This window comes from Rhododendron vialii, chromosome 1a (genome assembly GCF_030253575.1).
Source record: "Rhododendron vialii isolate Sample 1 chromosome 1a, ASM3025357v1".
NCBI classification, from domain to species: domain Eukaryota; kingdom Viridiplantae; phylum Streptophyta; class Magnoliopsida; order Ericales; family Ericaceae; genus Rhododendron; species Rhododendron vialii.
This window is the reverse complement of record NC_080557.1, coordinates 33,676,167-33,699,478: the sequence shown is the minus strand read 5'-3', so window position 1 is coordinate 33,699,478 and position 23,312 is coordinate 33,676,167. Positions and strand designations below refer to the sequence as shown.

General features: G+C 39.2%; 1 protein-coding gene and 1 non-coding gene across 2 annotated transcripts; one reads left to right on the top strand and one right to left on the bottom strand.

Moving 5' to 3' along the window:
• Positions 1-3,416: 3,416 nt before the first annotated feature.
• Positions 3,417-3,489, bottom strand: TRNAA-CGC (transfer RNA alanine (anticodon CGC)). Its single transcript has one exon. It is a non-coding gene; the product is annotated as a tRNA-Ala (tRNA).
• Positions 3,490-17,401: 13,912 nt separating this feature from the next.
• Positions 17,402-22,790, top strand: LOC131307029 (cytochrome b561 and DOMON domain-containing protein At3g61750). Its single transcript, XM_058333454.1, has 5 exons — positions 17,402-17,857; positions 18,974-19,373; positions 20,576-20,874; positions 21,633-21,938; positions 22,218-22,790. The coding sequence occupies exons 1-4, from the start codon at positions 17,642-17,644 to the stop codon at positions 21,909-21,911; spliced, it is 1,194 nt and encodes a 397-aa protein (XP_058189437.1). The 5' UTR covers positions 17,402-17,641; the 3' UTR covers positions 21,912-21,938; positions 22,218-22,790.
• Positions 22,791-23,312: the final 522 nt, after the last annotated feature.

Below are 23,312 nucleotides of genomic sequence, written 5' to 3'. Positions count from 1 at the left end.
CCATTGTTCAAGAAACTTGTTCGGCAAGAGAAAGCCGAACAGGAGGAGAGCTCCTTAGAAAGGATATGGTCCAAATTGTTTCCTTAGGACCAGTTACACGTGAAGTAACTGGTCCAGACCGTCTGTTCGGCCATGAGATTGCCGAACAAAGAGAGAAGTCCTATTGGAGGGAACATTCTAGAAGGGTCCGGAATCACTGGTATTCCATTAAAGGATAAGATCCCGAGAATATAGGATCTGAGAAAGATACCCAACGAGTATGGGATGTTCGGCTTGTTATGGAAAAGAGTCCTACAAGGATTAAGGTAATGAACTGATAAAGGAAACGAGAATCCTTGATATCCTGGGATTCCTATACGAGTTAGGAATCCTAGGGCAACACGGATGCTTGGCCAGCAAGCATACGCAAATCTATAAATAAGAGGTAAACCTAAAGGTAAAAGGTACGCAATACGCTGCATTCTATTTGCTTTCCTACTGATAATTAGGGTTTGATTGCTAGTACGTGATACTAACAAAGGCATCGGAGGGCCTTTGCCACGAGAGGCAAAGGTGCACTCACTCCTTGTCTGTTTTGCAGGACAGGGGTTTCATTGAAAAATTAGGGTTACGTTCAAGCGGCACGTGAAGCCGTTGCATTCCAGTGCTGTTCAGAGCACTACTTGAATTTGTCCACCTACAGTGTTGTTTCAGTTTAGTGAGCTCACCAGTAGCATCCACAAAAGCATTTATCCCAAAACGTACCTGTATCCCAAACGTGAAGTCCATCCATGTGAGGTTTGTCTGAGTTTTCTCGTACCATTGGAACCATTGGATGGCTCAATCATCCAAATGCATCACCGCAATTCTCACCTTCTGATCCTCCTCGATTTGGTTGAACTCGAAGAAACGCTCACACTTATAAACCCATCCCACGGGGTCGTCGCCAGAGAAATGGGGAAAATCAATTTTGGTGTATCGGGGCTGTATGGATCCAATAGGGTTGGGTGTTGATTTTGGTGGAGCATTCGAAGATTCCACCAATTCCGCGTCAGATGCAGGTTGTTTAGAGGAAAACTGGTCAAATTTTTGGCTCAGCGTCATAACCATCTCCGTCATTTTTGATACCAAAACTGTGAAGTGGTCATCGGTTTCTTTGAGTTTTGTTATAGAGGCTGTGAGGAGGTCATCGTTCTCTTTGAGTTAGCAGAGGGCCTCTTCCACCCGTTTCTATTCTTAAGCTCGCGTCTCTGCCATGGTTTAGGTCTAAGGAACCCTGGCTCTTGATACCACTGATAGATATGGACTAATAAGATGGAATTTGACAGAGAAAATGGAGACGAAGGTAGGAGAGTTTTATTGAAGAAGAAGAAGAAAAGAGGTTACAGATAAGGGAGCTCTTGTCCCTACCTTTGCATTACAACTGAATTTGATACCTCGCTCATCTCACCTCTCTCTTTATATACTTCTCACATGCTCCAACAAACTTCCAAAATAAACCGACTCAACAACTTAGCTACTTAACCGACTCATTTACTAATTAACCACATAATTAATTAACTCAAGCAAAATCACTTGGACACTTGAATTGGACTCCTTCCTCCGCTGACTTGGATCATCAAGGCCCACGGCCTGCCAACTCCTGGCCCAAATCCAGCCCATGCATAGTAGGTGGGCTATCAAGGGGGGCCGCCACCTCCCTCACCCTCCTCCCCCCCTCTCTTCGCTCCTCTTCTTCCGTCTATCAGTTCTACCTTTTATTGTCCTCCGCTTCCCCTGCGTCTGTTCTTCTCTAGGCCTTTCGTTTCTTGTCCGATGGTCCAGCTCAAGTGACGGGATTCCGTCCTTGTAGTTCAACGTTTCTAGTGCAGATCGGAGCTTGGAAGGCGGTGAGTGGTGGTCCGGCAAGTGGAGGAAGATGGTGTGGTTAATAAATGTGAGGTTGGGTTTAGGGTTTGTTTTATTTTTCTTCTTTGCTGGCCTTTTTTTTTTTTTGATCGGCTTCTTTGCCAACTGTTTGTCTTGGTTTTAACCGGCTGATCTTCCCAGTCCGGTCTACACCGATCTAGCTTTCTTAGATCCAGGGGTGGGTGTTGGTGGTGGGTGAATAATCCTTTTAAATCTAGGGTTTGGTGTTTGGCTAGAGTTTTCAGCTATGTTTGGGTCTCTTTCTACGTCTGGTTGTGCTGGCAGCTTCGATTGTGCAGTTGGGACGTAGCTAGGAGTTTTGGAGTTTGGGCGTGGTGTTCAGTGTTCCGCTATGGTCTTGCAGGCTTGTTGTTCAACCGGCATTCGTGTGCCGTAGCCTGAAGTGTCAGCAAGGTTCGCACTATACCGCCGTTGAGTTTATGGACATCATTCCCGCCAGGTTTCCTCTTGTGCTGACTGTGGGTTTGAGCTGGGTATCTATTTGGATACTCTATTACCTTTTCTGGATCAGGTTCTTATGTCCCCACGGTATCGTCGGCTTGCTTCGGCTGTAGGTGCCTTTAAGTCAACCTGCGTTTGTACAGGTGCTCGTGTTGTATGCGTTTGATTTTGAGCAATTGTCAAGTAGCTAGGGATGATTTTACTAGTTGTATGGAGCTTTTCTTGAGTAAGCAGAGAACTTTGGTTTTAGGAGCTAGGTTCCGAATAATATTCCAATTTTCTTCTCCCCGGAAATTTTGATTCTCTGAAAATTTGAGTCACTGTTTACAAATCTGGGATCGCCAAACAATTAAGCGGGAGTTCTTTTTTGCATTCCAAGTTCAAACCTTCGAGCTGCTTTCTTTTGGGACTGATGTAAGTAATTTACCCTAGTTTTGGAACGTATATCAGTTGGAGTATTTGAAGTTTTGCCAACCATAATCATTTTTTCTAGGTTTTTGGGAAGTAATGTCTTTTGATATTGGTGCCTTGAAAAAGATAGAAGGGAATTTAATACAAAACAAAAGAGAAAGGTCAAGGGAGGGCCCTATCTCCCACGGCACGTGACCATAAGGACTCCAAATCAACAGCGAGGGCCCTGAAGGAGATCCGAAACCATTAAGTGCTCACCACCCCACCCGAGCCAGTTACGGTACATGTCCTAACTCTTCACAGTCCCTTTTTTTTTTGAAATGAACAAGTGATCAGTGAAATCTGGTTGGGAATAGCGAGCAACCATTGATCAACGAAGGTCTCTTGAGGCAGTTTTTTTTTTTGGACCAAAAGAACATTTCGAAGCCCTTTTTTCAATGGATGGGATATGAAAATTGAGTGAGATGAAAGATGCACGAAGATCATGGAGGGAAACCTCAAACCTTTAATGGGTGATATTTTTGGGTCTTCTATAATAACCTGAGTGAGATGAAAGATGCACGAAGATCATGGAGGGAAACCTCAAACCTTTAATGGGTGATATTTTTGGGTCTTCTATAATAACCTAAAAAAGAAAAGCAGAGACTCTAAAAGGATGGAGTTGCGGGGAATCGAACCCCGTGCCTCTCGCATGCGAAGCGAGCGCTCTACCATATGAGCTACAACCCCACTTGATGCTAACTGTGTTATTTTAAATTAATTATAGTTAATATTCTATATCTCGATCTCTTCTTACGAAACAATTTGCTACAAGGAGGCCGGCCTGGAAATTTTAAGTCCAGAGAGCTTCTAAATGCTCTCAATTATTCTTTCCCAAGCAGAAACCTTATGCATTTACAACCTAGAAAACACATGTATATAAAATGGGAAAAGTATTCAGCCTCCAACTTTTTTTTGTTTATTTTCTTTCGTGCGTTTTGTTCGTCTTTTAGAATTTTTTTTGATTTGCGTTGTATTTTTTAGATTAATTATCCATCTCTACAACAGGAATCTAACAAGTGGAGTACAAAATTATGTCCAAAAGCAAAAAAAAAAGGTTCACTAAAGATGAAAAAATACCAAATAGCTGTCTTTTTCGTCAAAAGTGTCGTCTTATATGAACTTTTTTCAACATTAGACCATATTTTTATACATTTTTTATTTCTCTCGTCGAGACAAATGATTAGCTTCAAAAACTACGACGACAAGCTCAACAAAATGTAACAAAAAGTAAAAAACATACCGAAAAAAGTTGTAGTCAAAAAGTTTACACACACACCCTTCGAACTTTTAGGCTCATTTTACGAATTTGTGTGGCTCGTTTTGTTTTTGGGTATACGGAACATTCTTTATGAATTTTTTTGGCTCATTTTATTAATTTCGGTGGCTCGAGATATGAATTTGTGTTGGTTTGTTTTAATCCCTTCATCCCTTTTTTAGAGTTCAGTATTCCATTTGAATTGTCTATTAATAAGTGTCTATTTTATTAAGTTAGCAGATAAAAATTGATACATTTTCTATTTTGCTCTCAAAAGTATATTTCATTTTGAAAAATTATTGAGTAAAAATTTAATGATAATGTCTCCATAGAGGGTAAATAGGAAAAATGGAGGTAAAAGTTGATGTGAAAGGTAAAATGATGATATCTCCTTAATAAATTAGAGTTACGCAGATGGACACTTTAAAATGAGACAGAGGGAGTACTAATTTTTTGTTAGATTTCTTGAAGGGTTCCGACCTAAAACCAATTGGCAATAGGTGGAGTAGTCTCTAGAATTTATTAACCAAGCTTGGGTGACAGACCAAGAGCTAACTGACTGACTCGGGTGACAAAAATGACAGGGACTTTCCCACGAGAGGTGAGGCCACCCAAAACCTAGCTCTGACACCATGTTAAATTTCTTGGAGGATTCCAACCTAAAACCAATTGACAATAGGTAGAGTAGCCTCTAAAATTTATTAACCAAGCTTGGGTAACGTAGATGAGCAATATGAGACAAGTCTAACATTTTTGTGGTTACCTTTACAAATTCTTATGACGTTTATGAATTTTTTTTTTTAAAAAAACAGCACAAGGTCAAAAGACGGCTCGAAGTTGCGAGTTTTTGTTCTGTTGTATACAAATTTTTGTAGTGTTATTTATGAATTTTTGTTGTCTAACATATCATTACACATAAATACAAATTATTTGGTATTCAATTACTATTTTTTGTGGCTGAAAATGTTTAAGAGTACATACGGGTTTGGGATGTTTGCGCTCTAGCATTGTGTCTCCTCTTAGATTGATCAGTTGTACGTCACTGCTAGAATGAATTTTCCTTTCTTTTGGTTTCTTGGAACGCAATACAACAAGTTAGGGGTGTTTGGAAGCCTACTTTTTGGCTTTTTATTTCTAATTTCTTATTTTTTTGGCTTTTGGAATTATGATCAGAATGTATTTTGTATTTGGTAGAGTGTTTGGATGATATGTGCAGAATGCATTTTGCAGCAGGAGTAATATTTGGGAGATATGGAATGAAAATGAATTATGGATTGATTTTTAACTATGTTGCCCCTGGTTATTAATAATTGTGTATAATGTATATAAATAATATTTTAATCAAATTTTTTAAAATTTACTTCCGAAATTGCTTATGTACATGAATTGAAAGTGTCCCTTCTTTTTATGGTGTGAATGTGAAGGAAAGTCATAGTTGAGAGGATAACGTTTAAAAACTACAGCTTTGTGGAAATAATCCCAAAAGGAAGAGGGTAAAGAAGTCTTTTTAGCAGAGCAAAAGAAGAAAATGGGAAAATGAAAATTGGAGAAGCTTCTCCAGAGCTCTTTCTACATTTTGCTCTAGAAACCTGAAAATGAAAAATTCATTTTCCCTCGTCTTGCCAAACAGCCAAAACTAAAAAAGAAGGGGTGGAAAATGGGAAAAGGGGGATCCAAACAGGCAAACACTCCTAACGGGTGGGGTGGGGGGTTGATGTTGATCGATTGAACTGACCAACTAGCTAATTTTTTTATTGGTTGGAAGAAGTACGTACCTTCCTTGGTTTTTGGTTGGGGAGTCTCCAAATCATTAATTAATATATTGGAAAAATGGCTTTCTCTGTCTTCTCTCAATTAATACTTCCACCGTCCCATAATATTTGGCATTTTCAAAAATACGTGTCATTTTTAAATTGCATATATTTTTCAATTCATAATGTTTTAGGAGATTTTTTGAACTTTGTTTAATAGAACAAATTAAACTCTATCAAACAAGATCCATATTGCTTATAAAAAAATTATGAATAAAGATATAATTAATTTTTTCATAAGGTTGAAATAGTGAAAGTGTCAAATATTATGGGACGAAGGAAGTACTATAAAAGGAGTTGCTACCTTCCTCTATACAGTAGATCAATAATTAATGAATGAGATGGCTTGCTACTCATTGTCGATTTAATTTACATGGGCTGGAATAAACTTTAATGTGGCTTAAACAATAGCTTACGAAGAAAGTCTTCGTATATATGTGGGGGTTGGTGATCGGAAAGTGCCCCTTGTCGAGTCTTTTGGTTAACCTCTCATGCGAGTTGCGATCTAGCTCCATGCATCCACCTTAGCCTCTACAAGTAGCGCACCGTTAGCGTCAAATTGGTTGGAGGCCAACTGAAAAGGCACTCCGATGATCTAGTGAGTACGTACATATGTGCTCAAGAGAGAGAAAGTATAGGATTAGGGTTTGAGAGCCAAGTAGAACGTCTCCTTTTGGGGTTTATCATTGTAGTGCCTTGTATAGACTCATCTGACCTGCTCTCCTAGTTGGGTGTGCCTCGCACGCTTGGTAACCGCCTTCGGCTGACATCACAAGTTACGTATTGAATAAGGTTGCAATTGTTCACATGCGTGACTTGTCATCACATTAGCTCATGCCAGCTTGTGTTGTAACCCTTTGGCTGACGTCAGTCAGAACGTATTGAGCAAGGCGGTTTAGGTGCACATGGAGCTGGCACCAATGAGTTGTCAAGAGTATAGTGTCCAAACCACTGAGGCACGTATACATTTGTTGTTCAGTGATCAAGACACGCTCTATCTGAGCAGGATGATGCCTGAGCCTCGAGTACTGTCATAACTCGAAAAATTACTCGAATTACATATTTGATTATCGAGAATTTTATTCAAAAAACCGAGACCGGGGTTAGTCTTTGAATAATTTGTTTGGGCCACGATAATATTTTTGGAATTTTCCAAAATGAAACCTGGACTACGCGATTGAAACGGGACTCGTTTCCACGTCCGCGTGGAGTTTTTCCGAGCCGACGGCCTATTTTGGCAAGCTTCTAAACACCTATTTTGGCAAGCTTCTAAATGCCCAACCATAAAATTTACTCCCTTGTCTCCCCTCTTTGCTTCCAGCCGTACACCTCATCTCTCTCTTTCCTGCCGACATCTCACTCCTTCAGTCCTTTATATCTATCTCCCTCTCATTCACTCTTTCTTCCACACACCCACTCACCAGCACCACCTCCACCGCACTGCCATCACCACCAAGCACACACATCACCGCCACCCTTCTCCTCCCTCACCTCACGGCACCACCACCATCCTCCATAACCACCATCCTGTCTCTCTTCCACTCACGGAACTCTCTCTTCTCCTCTCACGGTTTCAAGCCGCTGCCGCCGTCGCCGCGCCGCGGCATCACCACGGTTCACCACTCGGCACCACCTCCACCACCACCCGAAACCACCCACCTCCTCTCCCTCTTTCTCTCGCTCTTTCTCTCTCGCTCTTTCTCTCTCTCTCTCTCTCTCTCTCTCTCTCTCTCTCACTCACGGGTCCTCTCTCCCTCTCACTGTATATGTACGTATATGCATATATGCATGTACAAATATGTATATAGGTATATATTCAGATATCAGTTATGTATATACTACTGTTAAAGATTTTTCTTTCATTCTTTAGTTGAATAAACAATCTTGTTTTTTTAGTAGGAGTAATGAAGTTTGAACATGATTTTGAAGCGTGAAAACGTAATAATACGAGTTTTAGATGTAAAAAATGGAATGAATATGAGTTTTGTTAAAGCACATGTATCCCCCTGAAAAAAATGAAGAAATGGGAAGTGTGATTTTTGGAGTTAAATGTAAAACGTTAGGATTTTAATTATAAATAAATGGAACCCTATTTACTGAAATCCATTGTTATGGAATTTGTAAAGAGCTTACGTAACTAATATGAATTTCAGTATCATCATGGAGTTATTAATTATTTTCGGATGCGGGCTCGCGTAGTCACGAGGCCCCAAGTTATCGCTGGAATTTTATTAAGCACATAAAATACGCCACTTCACTAGAAAGAGGTTTTAAGTTAGAAGCGTCCGATTAATTTAAGATATTAACTATAGTTGAATTTATGACCCGATCGAACAGGTCCCAGTGCAACCCGTTACATCTCCTTGTATTGTGTTGCTTTGGATTTACACTTCAGAGGTGAGTAATTACGAATATACTCTGTTTACACAATTATGGTTTAGAATGCTGCATACATAATTATCTATACTACTTCTTTTAAATGTACGAAGGTGTTTCCTACTTTTTAATTTCCAAAAATGCCCTTGCAACTAATATCTGCTATACTTCTTGGAAAAATCGGAAGAAACTAATAAAGCACTTCCCACACTTTTATGACCCAAAATGCCCCTGCTGAGAACAAAAAAAAATACTAACAAACATAACCGACCTGACGTTTTCCTTCTAGAGGAAACGCCGCATTATGAACGGCGGCATGTAAACCAAAAGATACGATTGTTCGCCTAAAGGCTAAACACAAGAGAAAGAAAGCCCTATCTCACAGACACAAACACACAAAGGTTTCCTTCCTTCGCATCAAGAGGTGAGAACATCGACTGTTGTCTGTTGAGTCGTGTAAATTGTAAAGGAGAGCAATTTTTGATCTTCAGCCTCATTCCCTAGCGTGACAGTGTGTGCGTGTGTTCCCAACCATGCATCAGTTTCTTCCATGCTTCAACAGGAATCAACTTGGGGTGAACCCGGACTGTTTCTATTTCAAAAGGGAAAAGGGCAATAGAGGCATCTACGTCATTTTGTTGTTCGTACTATCGCCATGGATTTAAGTTGAGATTCCAGGTACTTTTTATTACGATGTTTCGTTAACTAATTAAACCAGTTAGTTCCCATTGTTGTAATGCATGTAACATGTGCGCCAAAGCTGTTCGACAAAATGTCGGGCCCTTTTTCTTTTTTTCTTTTTGATTGATGTTAGCAGGAAGTCTTAGATCTTCTCTAGGCACATCAAGATATTCATCAACCAGTTCAGTGGAGGGTTACACCTTTGCGGAAATGTCCCGAGAATATTGGGGATTTGGCAGGGATTGAGTTCAGAGATGAGAGATATTCCGATTGAGGATCTCTCCAACATTTGTAAAAACAGCCGACGATTTGGTCTGCTAACATCTCTTACAAATCTATAGTTTACTGCGGCAAAAATCAGGTCCTCATTTGATCTCAATCTATTTTGTATCTAAGATACCAAGCACTTTCTCTGTGTTCTATGTTTTTTGGATTTGGTTAATGCTTTGTAAAGTCAAGTACTTTGCGAATTGCTGGTAACCAATTTGATATATTCATGTTACATCTCAAATTGATTTTAGAATGGACTCTTTTTTTTTGGGTTGGGTAGAAATGGACCTATTTCTCACTGTTTTGGTTTCTTTCTCAAATTTGCTTAGATTTTTCTTGAATAAAATGGCATTTTTCCCATTGATTCCATGTGATCGAACATATGGTGCACCAGTGACATGGCTTATGTTTGGCTTAATTTCAAGTGTTTTTTTAACTGATTTGGGTCATTGGCATTAATCAACTATGATATCATGCCTTCATCTTTACTTTTTTATCCAAGTCTTAGATCTTCTACAGGGAAGTTACTTCCAAGTTCTAGATATACTTCAATAATAGGGTAAAAGGCTCTTTTACTTGGCCATTATCCATCGCTTTAATGGAGTGCTAAAGAATGGCAAAGATACATATGCTTTGACTCTGATTTTATGGGTCACCCATACATCTTTTTGACTACTTGTACACAGTCCTTGCAAACCACCACTGAATGTAGAGAAACTGTGGGGAAACGTTCAAGCCATACACTTTGGGAATTCACCCGCAATTTATGGTCTTTGTTTTATTTTGTCTAGAAAGCCATATCATTTGTTTGTTAAGACTAAGAGAGAGTTATTTATCGTCACGACTGAAAATTAAGGGTAATGCATTATATCAATTGGGAAAAGTGGTGTTAAGCAACGACTTTATGGTCTTAACGTAAGAAGTTTGAGTTAGAAATGAATTGCTCCACTACTAAAATTACATTGAAGTATCACAATGCAAAAGGAGACTCTATGGAAATAGGTGGTATCAATTGAAGATGTAATCTATATTAGAGGTTGACTTCCCAAAAATAATGATCTTGAAGGACCTCTCTGATACTACAAACCTTAAACTCATAGAAATTTTCACCGGGAATGTTAGGTATTTGAGGAAGGGTGAAGGTAGAAGTTGCTTTTTCAAAGATCCACAGTTATTGTTGGTGGGTGGGTTCATTGAGGGATTGTTGTCCCATGTTGTTCAAGAATTACCTAGCTTGGATTTCAATTTTGCTTTAAGGAGTATGAAATGTTTCCACTTGCTAGACATGCTGATGATTCAACTTCTTTTCCACTTCATGATCTGCCCATTCATATGTTGCCTTTTTTGGGTAGTTTCTGATGCATCATTATGATGATTCAACTTCTCTTAAACTCACTATTGATGCTAATGTTCTGGTTTGAGATCGACGTTCATTAGCAAGGCATTAGAACCAAATGTCTTGGGACAAATTCTTAAACTGGTCTGTATATTTGTCATTGTACCCATGAAGAAGATTTAGTCAAGGTGACTTGCGCTCCCTTTGGCAACCTAGGAGAAAAAAGCACGGAAGGAAAAAGATTGTGATGTCTCTCTTTCTATTGTTTGGATGTGCAATATAGAAATTAGAGTGATTTTTCTGATATCTTTTAATTAGATCGGCAATTTAGGAAAGAGAGTGATTTGTCAATATCTTTTGCTCTCTCAAAATCTCTCTACGTCCTTGAGATTTAAGGGAAAATATGTCTTTAGACTACTCTCCAATGCTCTCCTCTTTAACAATGCAACCAAGGGGGTATTTTTTTGATAAGGAGGAGAGGTTTACATGTCTATTCTTTTTTCTCCAAATCTCACAGGCATCATTCAAAATGTCTCGTGCTATATATTGGTCCAACTCTTGTATTTTGAACTTATAAAAGAATTTGTTCTTTATAACTTTAATATTCAGGTCAACTTATGCACACCTTAACTAATCCTTCAGGACTAATCCCACTATCCATTAGTAGAAGTTGAGGCAAAGCCCAAATAGTTTCATAGAAAATTATCATGTGCATCGCACGTGCACCCTTGCTAGTGTGTTTAAAAGCATCAAACCTCACATGGATTTATTAAAATTGGACAGCTTGCAAGGAAGCGTCACTTTTAATTGAAAAAGAATTCTGATTGTTGATAATCGAGATATTGAATATGATGTTGTGATTGACTTGCTTAAAGAGAAGTAATAAAAGTTAAGGGATGAAATTCCTTTAAAGAGAAAGGAAACCGAGGTTATCGGTATCGAAACATCTGAACGTTGAGTTGGCCATTATGAGGAATATTGCCGGGCATTCTAGGGTCTTGATATCATTACCTAAATCTTGGGCTAGCTACCCAATCATTGCCGGTGTTCCATTCATGAAAGATGTTGAAAAGAGATATGTTTGTTCTCCTCCCGTTCTATTGTAAAGTGAAAAGAAAATGCATAAAATGACTTTGCATGCTAAATTGTGGAAACTTAGTATATCGTAATTCTCACTGAAATGATTTGTGTTTATAAAACATTTTGGAACGTACGTGGATAAATAATTGACTAGTCTCTCTAGTCTTTCCTGCTGATGATGTTGCTGTTTACGATTTGGTATTGTAATAGTTTGCTGGAGTACGTATTTGGTGCGGCCTATAGTAGTGCCCACAAGTTGTAAGATAAAGCCTGCGGGCATGTTTGTTGTACTATCACTTATGACAACTCTGAATGTATGTAATGAAGTTTTTAAATTTATCGCTTCCGAATTTTTTTTAAAGTTATTAAACTCATTATTTTTAGAAAGAAATTACAGACGCAGTAGAAAGATGGCTTTCGGTGATTCCTTTTCACTGGCCGGTCATGTACCCCTACTCTACGGGTTTGGATCGTGACAAGTACCAAACTATGGGACTTTGAAGATTGTCTAGTTGAACCGGGTGAACGATGGGTAAGATTCAAACACTTGTGCCAGTTGGCCGAACAGTCATGTCCGAGCCATAGTGTCGAGCCAATATGACATTTCGTAGAAGATCATGTTGCGTCCCAAATGGGCGCGATGTTATTTGAACCAAGTTGTCTGAGCCTCAGGACCCGAACAGCCGAGGATTAAGAACATCGACGTACTGGGAGGTCGGGCCTGTCATTTTGGCCAAACGACCCTTTGTGCCCGAACTCTAATATTTCGGCCCATTACATAGTAGTTTAATGAAATTAAGCTTGTTCCTCTCTGACCAGTGGTATAGTCAGGAAACTAATTCAAGAGTGTTAGAAAATACTCCCTCCGTCCCTTTTTAAGTGTCCTGCTTCGTAACTTCAACTTATTAAAAAGACATCATCATTACACCTTTCACATCAATTTTTTCCTTCACTTTCCCTACTTACCCATCATCATTACACTTTTATTCACTAACTTTTCAAAATGAAATCTACTTTTAGGGACAAAATAGACAATGCATCAACTTTTACCCCTCTAACTTTACAAAATGGACACTTATTAAGGGACAGCCCAAAATGGAATACTGGACACAAAAAAAGGGACGGATGGAGTAGTTAAAAGTACATTTGAACATTAGGTAGTTTGCCACTTGTTACACATTGTAATGTTTGAAAAAGGGAATAGATATTCACACTTTCTTTTTTGTTATCCACATTTTCTTTTTTGTTTTTTAGTGTTGAAAGTAATTTTTTTTTTTTTTGTAAAAAAAAAAAAGTGTGAATATTAAATTTCTTGAAGAAAATGCTTCAATTTGAACTCTAGCCAAGTAAAATTACTGTAAGTAGCACATGACCAGAAAGAGTGGCACAGCTAAAGTAGTGTAAACATTGATTTAAGGGAGCAGAGAGTACAAAATGAAATTTTTAGAAGAGATGTCTCCTCAGACCTCAGTGAAGAGATGCAATTAATAATGCATGAGCTTACAAATACATGCACCGACACTCCACAATTATGAACGTAGTTAGGGCTGTACAAGAAAAACTGAGAATCGTGAAATCAGTCCGGACCGATTAGATTCGTGCTTTTTGGATTTTGTCTGTAGGTTAATGGTCCGGACACGGATTTGAAAATTAAAAAACAGTGAGATACGGATTAGGATTGGATTTTCATTTCAAAACCGTGAATTAACCGAACCGAACCGTGAGATATTTAAAAAAATAAAAATATAGATATGTGTGTGTGTAATATGTTTCAATAATTATAATTTTACTAATTTGCTTGTTTGTTTTGGGAAACTAATTTGCTATTTTTTGTTTGGTTTTTATGGGATGTAATTAGTAGATCATGCTTGACCAGAATTTGTGTATTTTGGACAATGCTTAGTTTTATTTGGCTGTTGTCTTGCTGCCTTTACCATGTTTATTGCCTTAATGCCTTTACTGCCTTTACAATTTGGACAATGTTAATGGAAATTAGTGTTTGCATTTTTATTTGGAATATGATCATGGTAGTAGTATCATTTTATTTTTTTGGAAGGGAATCCGTGGATAAAACCAGGACCGAATCGTAGTTCACGGTTCGGAATCCAAACCGAACCGTGAGACTTTTGAATTAGGATTGGATTACATTTTCTAAAAATCGTGAAATACGAATTAGGATTGGATTCATACGAATCCGATCCGATCCGATCCGGACCGTGGACAGCCCTAAATGTAGTACTCTAACAAAGACAAAAAAAGCTCACTATAGGGAGAATTACCTACACACACACACACACACACACACACACAAATACACACACACATATAGTCCAGATCCTATAAGGTATCCCGCACGGGGTTACCGTGCGAGACTCCCCTTTTCAGATCAAATTGCGACGATCCGAGCCGCTCAGTTCAATAAAAAACTGTTCGGATCAAGCCCTTCTCGATCATTTTTTTTGCTGATTTCACGCGGGTACCCTTAAAATCACGTTCTGATCACATTAAGCGGCTCGGATAGTCACAATTCAATCGGGAAAGGGGAGTCCTGTGCGGGATCCCTCATTAGATATATTCTGTATATATATATATATACATATATATATATATATATACACACACACACACACACACAAATTATCAAGTGAGGGATCCCTCACTTTGTTAAAATGCGAGACTTTCATTTTCCGATCAAATTTTAAAAATCCGAACCGTTCAATGTGTGCAGAACGTGATTTTAAGGGTCCCCACGAGAAATCAACAAAAAAAATGACCGGAAAGGGCTTCATCCGAGCAGTTTTTTTTGAACCGTTCAATGAAAACTGCTCGGATGAAGCACTTCCCGGTCATTTTTTTTGCTGATTTCTCGCGGGGACCCTTAAAATCACGTTCTGATCACTTTGAGCGGCTCGGATCATCGAAATTCAATCGGGAAGGAAAGTCCCGCATTTTAAAAAAATAAGGGATCCCTCACCGGAACCTGACTGTATATATATATATATATATATATATATATATATATATATATATATATATACATAGAAATGTCCATAGAGAAGGTATCACTCCTAAAACCGATATCGGACATAAGAAGGTCATCCCTTATCCCATTCCTTCCTCAAGTCAGGAATGGCGGGATGCTAGCTTCCTACGACGAGCTGCTAGAACACCCCTTTTGACAGTACTGCCATGAAGCAGTACTGGCGGGGTGTAGTGGCGCGAGGAGCTCCTAACTCTTAGCTACAGTAAGGAACCCCCCCTAAATCCCCCCTGGCTATGGGGGGACTTCTCGTGAGGTTTCCTTCGGTTTGTTACGATTGTTTTCTTATTGTTTTTCTTATATATATATACACAATTATTTTCAAATGAGGAGGTCCTTATTTTAGTTAAAATAAGGACCTCCCCATTTCTCCCATTTCCGATCAAATTTCGATGATCCAAGCCACTCAATGTGTTCAGAACGTGATTTTAAGGTTACCCACGAGAAATCGGCAAAAAAAATGACCCGGAAGGGCTTGATCTGAGTAGTTTTTATTTGAACCGTTTGATAAAAACATAACAAAAACTGCTTGGATGAAGCCCTTCCCAATTTTTTTTTTCCTGATTTCTCGTGGGTACCCTTAAAATCATGTTCTGAACACATTGAGCGGCTCGGATCATCAAAATTTGATTAGGAAATGGAGGTCCTTATTTTATTAAAATGAGGTGGTCCTTAGAAGAAGGGGACTATATATATATATATATATAGAGAGAGAGAGAGAGAGAGAGGGAGAGAGAGAGCTTCTAATGCGAACCTCCGCATCCAAGCAAAGTGCGAACCTCCCCTTTCCAGATCGAATTTTGATGATCCGAGCCGCTCAATGTGTTCAAAACGTGATTTTAAGAGTACTCACGAGAAATCAGCAAAAAAAAAAAATCGGGAAGGGTTTCATTCGAGCAGTTTTTGTTTATTTTTTATTGAACGGTTCAAATAAAAACTGCTCAAATCAAGCCCTTCCCAGTCTTTTTATTTTGCCGATTTCTCGTGGGTACCCTTAAAATCACGTTCTGAATACATTGAACGACTCGGATCATTAAAATTCAATCTGAAAAGGGGAGAAATGGGGTGGTCCGCACTTTCCTTGGATGCAGAGGTCCACATCAGAAGTTTACTCTGTGTGTGTGTGTGTGTGTGTACATATATATACGGGGCGGTTCCGGGGACACCTAAAAAAACACCTCATAGTTTCCGATCAAATTTTTATGATCCGACCCGCTCAATGTGATCAGAACGTGATTTTAAGGGTACCTACGAGAAATCGGCAAAAAAAATGACCGGGAAGGGCTTGATCCGAAAGTTTCAAACAGTTTTTTATTGAACGGTTCAAATAAAAATTGCTCAAATCAAGCCTTTCCCGGTCATTTTTTTTGCTAATTTCTCGCGGGCACCTTTAAAATCACATTCTGCACACATTGAACGGTTCGAATCATAAAAATTTGATCGAAAACTATGAAATTGAGATTTGAGGTGTTTTTTTAGGTGTTTTTTTGGGTGTCCCTTGAACCGTCCCGATATATATATATATGTATATATATATTAGTTAGATTCCGGTGAGGGATCTCTCATTTTATTAAAATACGGGACTCCCCCTTCCCGATTGAATTTTGATGATCCGAGCCGCTCAAAGTGATCAAAACGTGATTTTAAGGGTCCCCGTGAGAAATCAGTAAAAAAATGACCGGGAAGTGCTTCATCCGAGCAGTTTTCATTGAACGGTTCAAAAAAACTGCTCGTATGACGTCATTCCCGGTTATTTTTTTTGCTGATTTCCCATGGGGACCCTTAAAATTACGTTCTGATCACTTTGAGCGGCTCGGATTTTCAAAATTTGATCTGAAAATGAAAGTCCCTCATTTTAACAAAATGAGGGATCCCTCACTTGAAAATTCCTCCATATATATATATATGGTGGTCCATTAATTACAAGCTAGCATTAGTGTGTGTGTGTATATATATATGCATCTACTTTATTGATCATTAAATATGAAAACCTGCTATGCTAATTACTACTCCGCTATTATATATGCTCCTCCTCATTATCAGCCGACCGTACAGTTAGGGAAAAAGGGAATTTCATCCAAGGGCAAAGAATGGAGTAATGATCTAGCCAAGTGAACAATATATAAGTTTAATAGTATTAAAATAATTTTGGTGTTTAAAGTTGATTCATTGTAATTTAAACTCAATTTCCATTCGTTTAACTTTTCTACTGTGTTCATGTTCAAAAAAAAAACAAACTTTTCTACTGTGTTTGAAAATAGTAAAAAAAGAATTGACCAGAAAACAATTGAAAGAGTAAAAAGAAGTGAGAGTCCCATCTACTCATATTCTTGTATCACTTTTCAGCATGGAACACACACTTTTGGGCATATCTTTGGAGATATATGTTGAATCCATACCACCCTGAATGGTTGCCAAGATGGCAATGGGTTACTCTCATCAGTTTTGGCTTTTGCGTGGTCATGGGTTCAAGGCGTGCCGACCCCACTTCGCTCCAGTTTAAATCTCATGATCCGCCTATTGCATTCTTCGGCCTAGGATGGGGGCAGTGCGCACTTATGGGTTTCAGTTCTCCTTCGACAAGCTAGGTCCGGCGTAGGTCTGAAGGTCCTATTGTCACGCTCGAGAAAAGATTTCTACGCCTACCCTCCCCCACCCTTTAACTGGGGGGGGGGAACAGGGCCCAATCTCAAATAATGGTCGAACTAAGGCTCGAAAAGTGTAATTTATTCCAAGTTTATACTAATGAAATTCAAAAACACCATCTAGTTGAGATTAGGCCAGTGGGGTGTCGTTAGTTGAAGGATTTGGCGGGAGCGATAATTACCCGCCACCTCCAACCACCGTTGCTACCACCACCACCAATCAATCAATCTTCGAATCGAAGCAACGAAAAAACCCATCTCTCTCACCAACCCACACAAAAACTAATCAATGCCCCTTCACATTCTACTTCACTCTACTTCGTGCATCTCTTTCCTTCTTCCAATATGGAGGATTCGAGATTGAGGGTTTCTCACCTGGGGTTGGCGATTCTGATTGTTTTTTCGGGATTCACGGTTTCGGCCGCACAAAATGGGGGCGGCGACAGTACTGGTGAGACGGCGGCTCGCTGCAATGCGGATCTCTCCACGTTTATCCCTCTGCCGTATAGTGATACATCGAATATGGTGTGTAAGCCTGTTTGGAATACGTATGTTGTTCAGGTGAGTTTTGTTCCCATCCTTTTATTTTTCTTGATTTTGGACTAATACATTTCCAGAATCATATGTACACGCAATCCAATACTAGGTAATTAATGTTGTTTACATTTGAACACACTCCGTAGTTCAGGCATGTTAGACTGGCGAGCGATGTGGGATAAAGTCTAACATTCTCCCTCACGTGTAGCCTAGTAGTACGTGAAGGGAGGTATGGATTGACGAGGTGAGAGAATTGACTTGGGCGAGGCCACCCAATACCTAACTCTGATGCCATGTTAGAATAAAGAGAGAAAACATTGTATTTAATTGTATATCACAAGAATAAACAAGCCACCTACCTATTTATATAGGAGGTGGAATGGAGAGAAAAGTTAAAAGGATTAATTACGGGATTACAATCAATGATAGCATATCATCTCATATCATAGATTGATATTCGAAAAAAGTATGATAAATGAGAGGCAATATCAAAAGATAGTTTTCAGGATGTGTTTGGATCATGGAATTCTGGAGGGACTTTTACCAAGGCAAAGGAAATTGATAGGGAAAGAGAATAAATAAAATTTGGATACTTCTTTCTATTCTCAATTCGTGTCTTCCATTCTCTCTACGAATATGTTATCCAATCCCAGCGTAAAACTCAGGAAGGCTTATTGTTGCTGTTTTAAATTTCTATATTCAGATATTTTGATTAATAAAGATGACTGACTCTCTACTCTACCATTGGGCTATCACGGAAACTGACCGGAGAAAGTTAATAAACCCCGACTGGCAAGTTGGCAAGTTACCATGTTTCACGGCTGAAAAAGCTCTTTACTGTTAAATTTGTTTTGTTTGTCTAGTGTTTCAACGAGTGTGTTGGGGACGGACCGGGGGGGCGTGCTGCGCACCTAGTGCACAACACGGTGCTGTGCAATCTCAACCATCCAAAAGTGTTATGGATGGTCCAAATGGTGCACAGCACATGCTGCACAGCACAGTCCCCCCGCTTCCGTTGCGGACGCAAACAAATTTTTTTTTTTGGTAACTGTACTTTTATGGACGCAAACATTGACCATACGCTGTTGCAGACTTGTAGCTAAATCTCCTGTTGTTGAATATGAATACTTACTCGTGCAGTACTCCCAAACCAAAGACCATGTTGTGACCATTGTACTATCTGCTACATACACCACTGGATGGGTAGGGATGGCGTTTTCAAAAGATGGAATGATGCTTAATTCTAGTGCCATGGTGGGATGGATTAGTAAAGAAGGTCAACCACATATCAAACAGTATTATTTGAAGGGATTTGAGCAGGGGGATGTCATACCAGATAAAGGTGATTTGCCACTCTCTAATGTCCCAAAATTTGTTGTCCTTCGTGAAGCCACGATCTACATAGCTTTTCAGCTCAATTTTTCCGCTCCTCTTGGTCGTCAACCGGTTCTATTGGCATTTGGCACCAGATATCCCACAAAGCACCATCACCTATATCAACACGACGCCAAAACAAGCATGATATTCGATTTCTCTGCAGGTATCTTCGTGTCCTCGTAGTCTAGCTTAAGCAGATATCTGTTGTAGGCTGTGCATTCCTTATTTCCAGCAATACTTGTTATTGTATTGGATCAAGATTTCGAACACAAATCTACAGGTTAAAATAGTAGATTATGATAAAGTGAACTCAATGTCGTGAAGGATTCCCTCCTATTTCTTGTTGGTTTTCATTGGTGTTCCACATCAGATTTAGGTTTTTGCAGATATGGTGGCAACCACACACACAGGCATCTCCTTTCTCCATAAACCAAAAATACAACAAACAAAGAGGGTCTGCTAGGAAAAGTGAGAATGAACCAAATTGCTATCCAAGAATGATGGAGTGGATTAATTTGTGTACAGGCTTTAATCAACAGTTTAGGTTATTCCCTAACAGGCTAACAGCTTTTGTGGCAATAGGTCTCTAACGAATGTGGAACCAGGAGCTCTAGCTAATATTTACAGCTGCACGTTTTATCAGGACTCTCACTCTGGCCAACTTCCTTGGGCTATTTTGACCTAATGGCAGCTCTAACCTGTATGAGACTTTCACTTGATCCAAGTTGTCCTTTCTGTACTAGCCCTCGTAGTCATGTTATGATTTTAGCACATATGCATAAAATGCTGTAATGTTAACCCCTATCTGTCTCAGGTCACCAAATGATACCATCTATGTCCAGTTACTGGGGAGGGAGACAATTCTTTTGAACAATCTAAGTGTTTTTCCTCTAGGTCCTTTACTTCCTCCTCCTATGACTCTCTAATTCCATACGATTGTTATTACCGTTTACTGGGGAAAAAAAAAAAACAGAAGGCCAGCTAGATTTCTGAGGTTTGTGTTCTCCTTCGGATATATGTGGTTGCAGTTTTAGGACTGTGCTCTCTTTGAGGCCTTGTAAATTCTGAAACCTGTGGAATCTCACAAGATTTCTGAATTCATTTACCAACTGTCTTTGCTGCACTCTTGATCTTATATACCATTTAATTGTTCATCGACATATTGATTTGGTTGGTTCTTGACTACCTGTCTTCATTCTTGTTACCTTGTTAATTGTTCGTCGAATAGCTTTGGGGTACCTAAACGATATACTTTCTGCTGTTTTTTCACTGAATTGAAATGATAGACAAGCTATCCTAAGCTGCCTCATTTCATCAGAATTCAGTTCTTTAGTGATTTAATTTACACATAATGTGTTGTTCCAGGTTCTGTATCTGTATCTTCTGCTGCTGCACCTGATAAAATCGGTCAAACGAAGAGGACCCATGGGATACTGGGTTTGATTGGATGGGGTCTGCTTCTTCCTTATGGCGTGATTGCCGCGAGATACTTTAAGCATCATGATCCCCTGTGGTTTTACCTTCATGCTGGCATTCAGTTTGTGGGGTTTATACTAGGGCTCGCTGGTATCGTGCTTGGAGTGTCACTCTATAACCAAATCCATGCCCAATTTCACACACACAGAGGCATCGGAATCTTTGTTCTTGTTCTTATTGTTCTCCAGGTTTGTCCCTTACCTGATTCAACCTCATCGTATCCAACTTATTATGCAAATTTCTGGCTAATCAATTTGTGAGCTATATTCTGTTTCTCAAACAAGAGAAGGAAAAATTTTGAGTCGTTAGCCATCCTTTTTATGTTCAGTTCTATGCTTTTCATTCTGTAGTTTCTGTGAATAGCATAACCAGGCTAGATCTGAAGCTTGTCAATGTCTGCACGCCATGTTTGGTCTGCAGGAATGAATGTAGTGAAAATTGTACGATAATCGGAATTAGAAGCTAGAATTAGAATCCATTCCAGCGTGCAAACCTGAATAACATGACTGCGTGCACATTAAGGGCACACCTTCGGACATACCCTCTCACAACCAATAGGTCCGACACCAACTATGAGAGAGGTCTGTGTCGTATAGTGTCAGTATGGCGTGCATATATCTTTTCTCACCAAACATACCATAAGGGTTGTCTCTGGATTTTGGATTCTTTGAGGGATTTGTGGAGAAAAAAATAACGCAAATAGCGGATAAATGCTTTCCTTCTCTTACCCCTCCAAGATCACATCATAAATACAAGATCCAAACACATCCTATGAAACGATAGGGGGGGAAGTCACTATTCCATGATCAGAGATTCACAAACGTATTGGCTTTGTTCTTAGGACTACCTTTTTTCCCTTGAATTTACATCATTTTTCTTTGATGACATATAATATACTCCATGCTAAATGGTAGGAAAGGATTAAAGTTAACATTTTCATATACAGATCTTGGCATTCTTCGCATGGCCTGATAAAGACAGCAAGATCCGCAAGTATTGGAATTGGTATCACCACTGGATCGGAAGGATTGCCCTTTTGTTTGGAAATGTTAACATCGTACTGGGAATTCAAATTGGTCATGCGGGGAATGAATGGAAGGTTGGTTATGGATTTCTTCTGGGTACAGTTTTAGTTGCAATTATTGTTTTAGAAGTTTTGTCCATGAAACGAAGGTTGAAGGAGACAGATACCCATCCAGCGTTTCAAATGAACTCACTTCAGTGAAGCCATCTTCAAGAAAACTGATTAAAGGTCTGTTCTCTCTCTCTCTCTCTCTCTCTCTCTCTCTCTCTCTCTCTCTCTCTCTCTCTCTCTCTCGTGTAGCTACATATAAATCCATGTCCAACGAAATAAACTAACCACAAGGTGAGAAGGAAAAGTATTACTATCAGTACCTCTTGGCGTCTTCACTCACACATCCATCACTGAGGCCTCCTTTGAAAAATATCATTGATTCATTGCCATATTGAGGGTTTTTTTTGTCAAAAGTAATAGATTCGAAAATTTGAAATGCGGATTATTTTTGGTCAGGAGGATTAAGATCTATGATAAATCTTGGGCCATGAAGCTGCGCTCTGGTTTGTCTTCCGCAGTTTGGTAGGGTACATGAATATCAATTCATGAAAGTATACATGAAGGGAAATGGACGGTCAGATTCACAGCTGGGTGAATCTGAACCGTCCATTCCCCTTCATGTACACTACTTCATGGATTGAGGGTCATGTGCCATGCCATTTTCCTTGTCTTCCATGGCTGACTGGTGTGAAACTAAGTTCGAAGATATATGTTTTGCCTTCTCATCTGCGAATTGCCTCCATCTAAAGGGGACAAAGTTGCAAGAAAAGCTAGACTATAGGTATGTACAACATGTTGTACGATATGACATACCAATGAGTGAGCTTGCTTCTTCCCCCAACCTCCTCCTTTGTATCCTATTCTCACCTCTCTCTCTCTCTCTCTCTCTCTCTACAGACTTGGTTCTTCGGTTTTGGACGAGATATTCTTTGTTCATATTAATTCTTTAAGGCTTTGTATGGTAATGGAGGTACCCTTTTTTTGGATTTATAAGAATTTCTGTTGACAGGCATTGTTTTAAGTCATCAACCCTATTCTAGTCACACTTTCTTGGTAAAAAAGTGAGGTGCGAAGTGGCTATTGTTTGAGTTGTCTCACAAGTCACAACAAACAATAATGATGCACTTTTTGACCAGTTCGTTGTTGCTGAAAACAAAAGAGCTAAAACTCATGATGGAAACTCAAGTTTCTATCTATAAGAAAAATGAAGCCAAAATCCATGATGATATCAGCTAATTTTGTAGAGAAGAAATGAAGTCCAAATAGTTTCTCTCAAAGAATACAATGAAGCCTTCTCTTGAGCTAAATGTACTTTCTGCATCAACCGGTAACAGACCGACGAAATATGTAACTATAATGCCAGAAACTCCAAAATCGTAGCGTCTTTTTTTGCATGTTGTAGAGGAATCAAAGTTTGTGGAGTGAAACAAAACCAAACAAGTAGATATTTTTTCTTTTTTCCAGTCAAATGGAAATTCAAAAACAAGTAGATAGTTTGCTGGAGTGAGACAAAACCAAACAAGTAGATATTTTATTTTTTTTTCCGGAAAA

What these genes read in the sequence shown, in the direction of transcription:
- LOC131307029 (XM_058333454.1), top strand. Translation starts at nt 17,642, where the DNA reads ATGGAGGATTCGAGATTGAGGGTTTCTCACCTGGGGTTGGCGATTCTG. An exon ending in GGAATACGTATGTTGTTCAG is followed by an intron (nt 17,858 to 18,973) that starts GTGAGTTTTGTT and finishes TTACTCGTGCAG; the next exon opens with TACTCCCAAACCAAAGACCA. An exon ending in TTGTTCTTATTGTTCTCCAG is followed by an intron (nt 20,875 to 21,632) that starts GTTTGTCCCTTA and finishes TTTCATATACAG; the next exon opens with ATCTTGGCATTCTTCGCATG.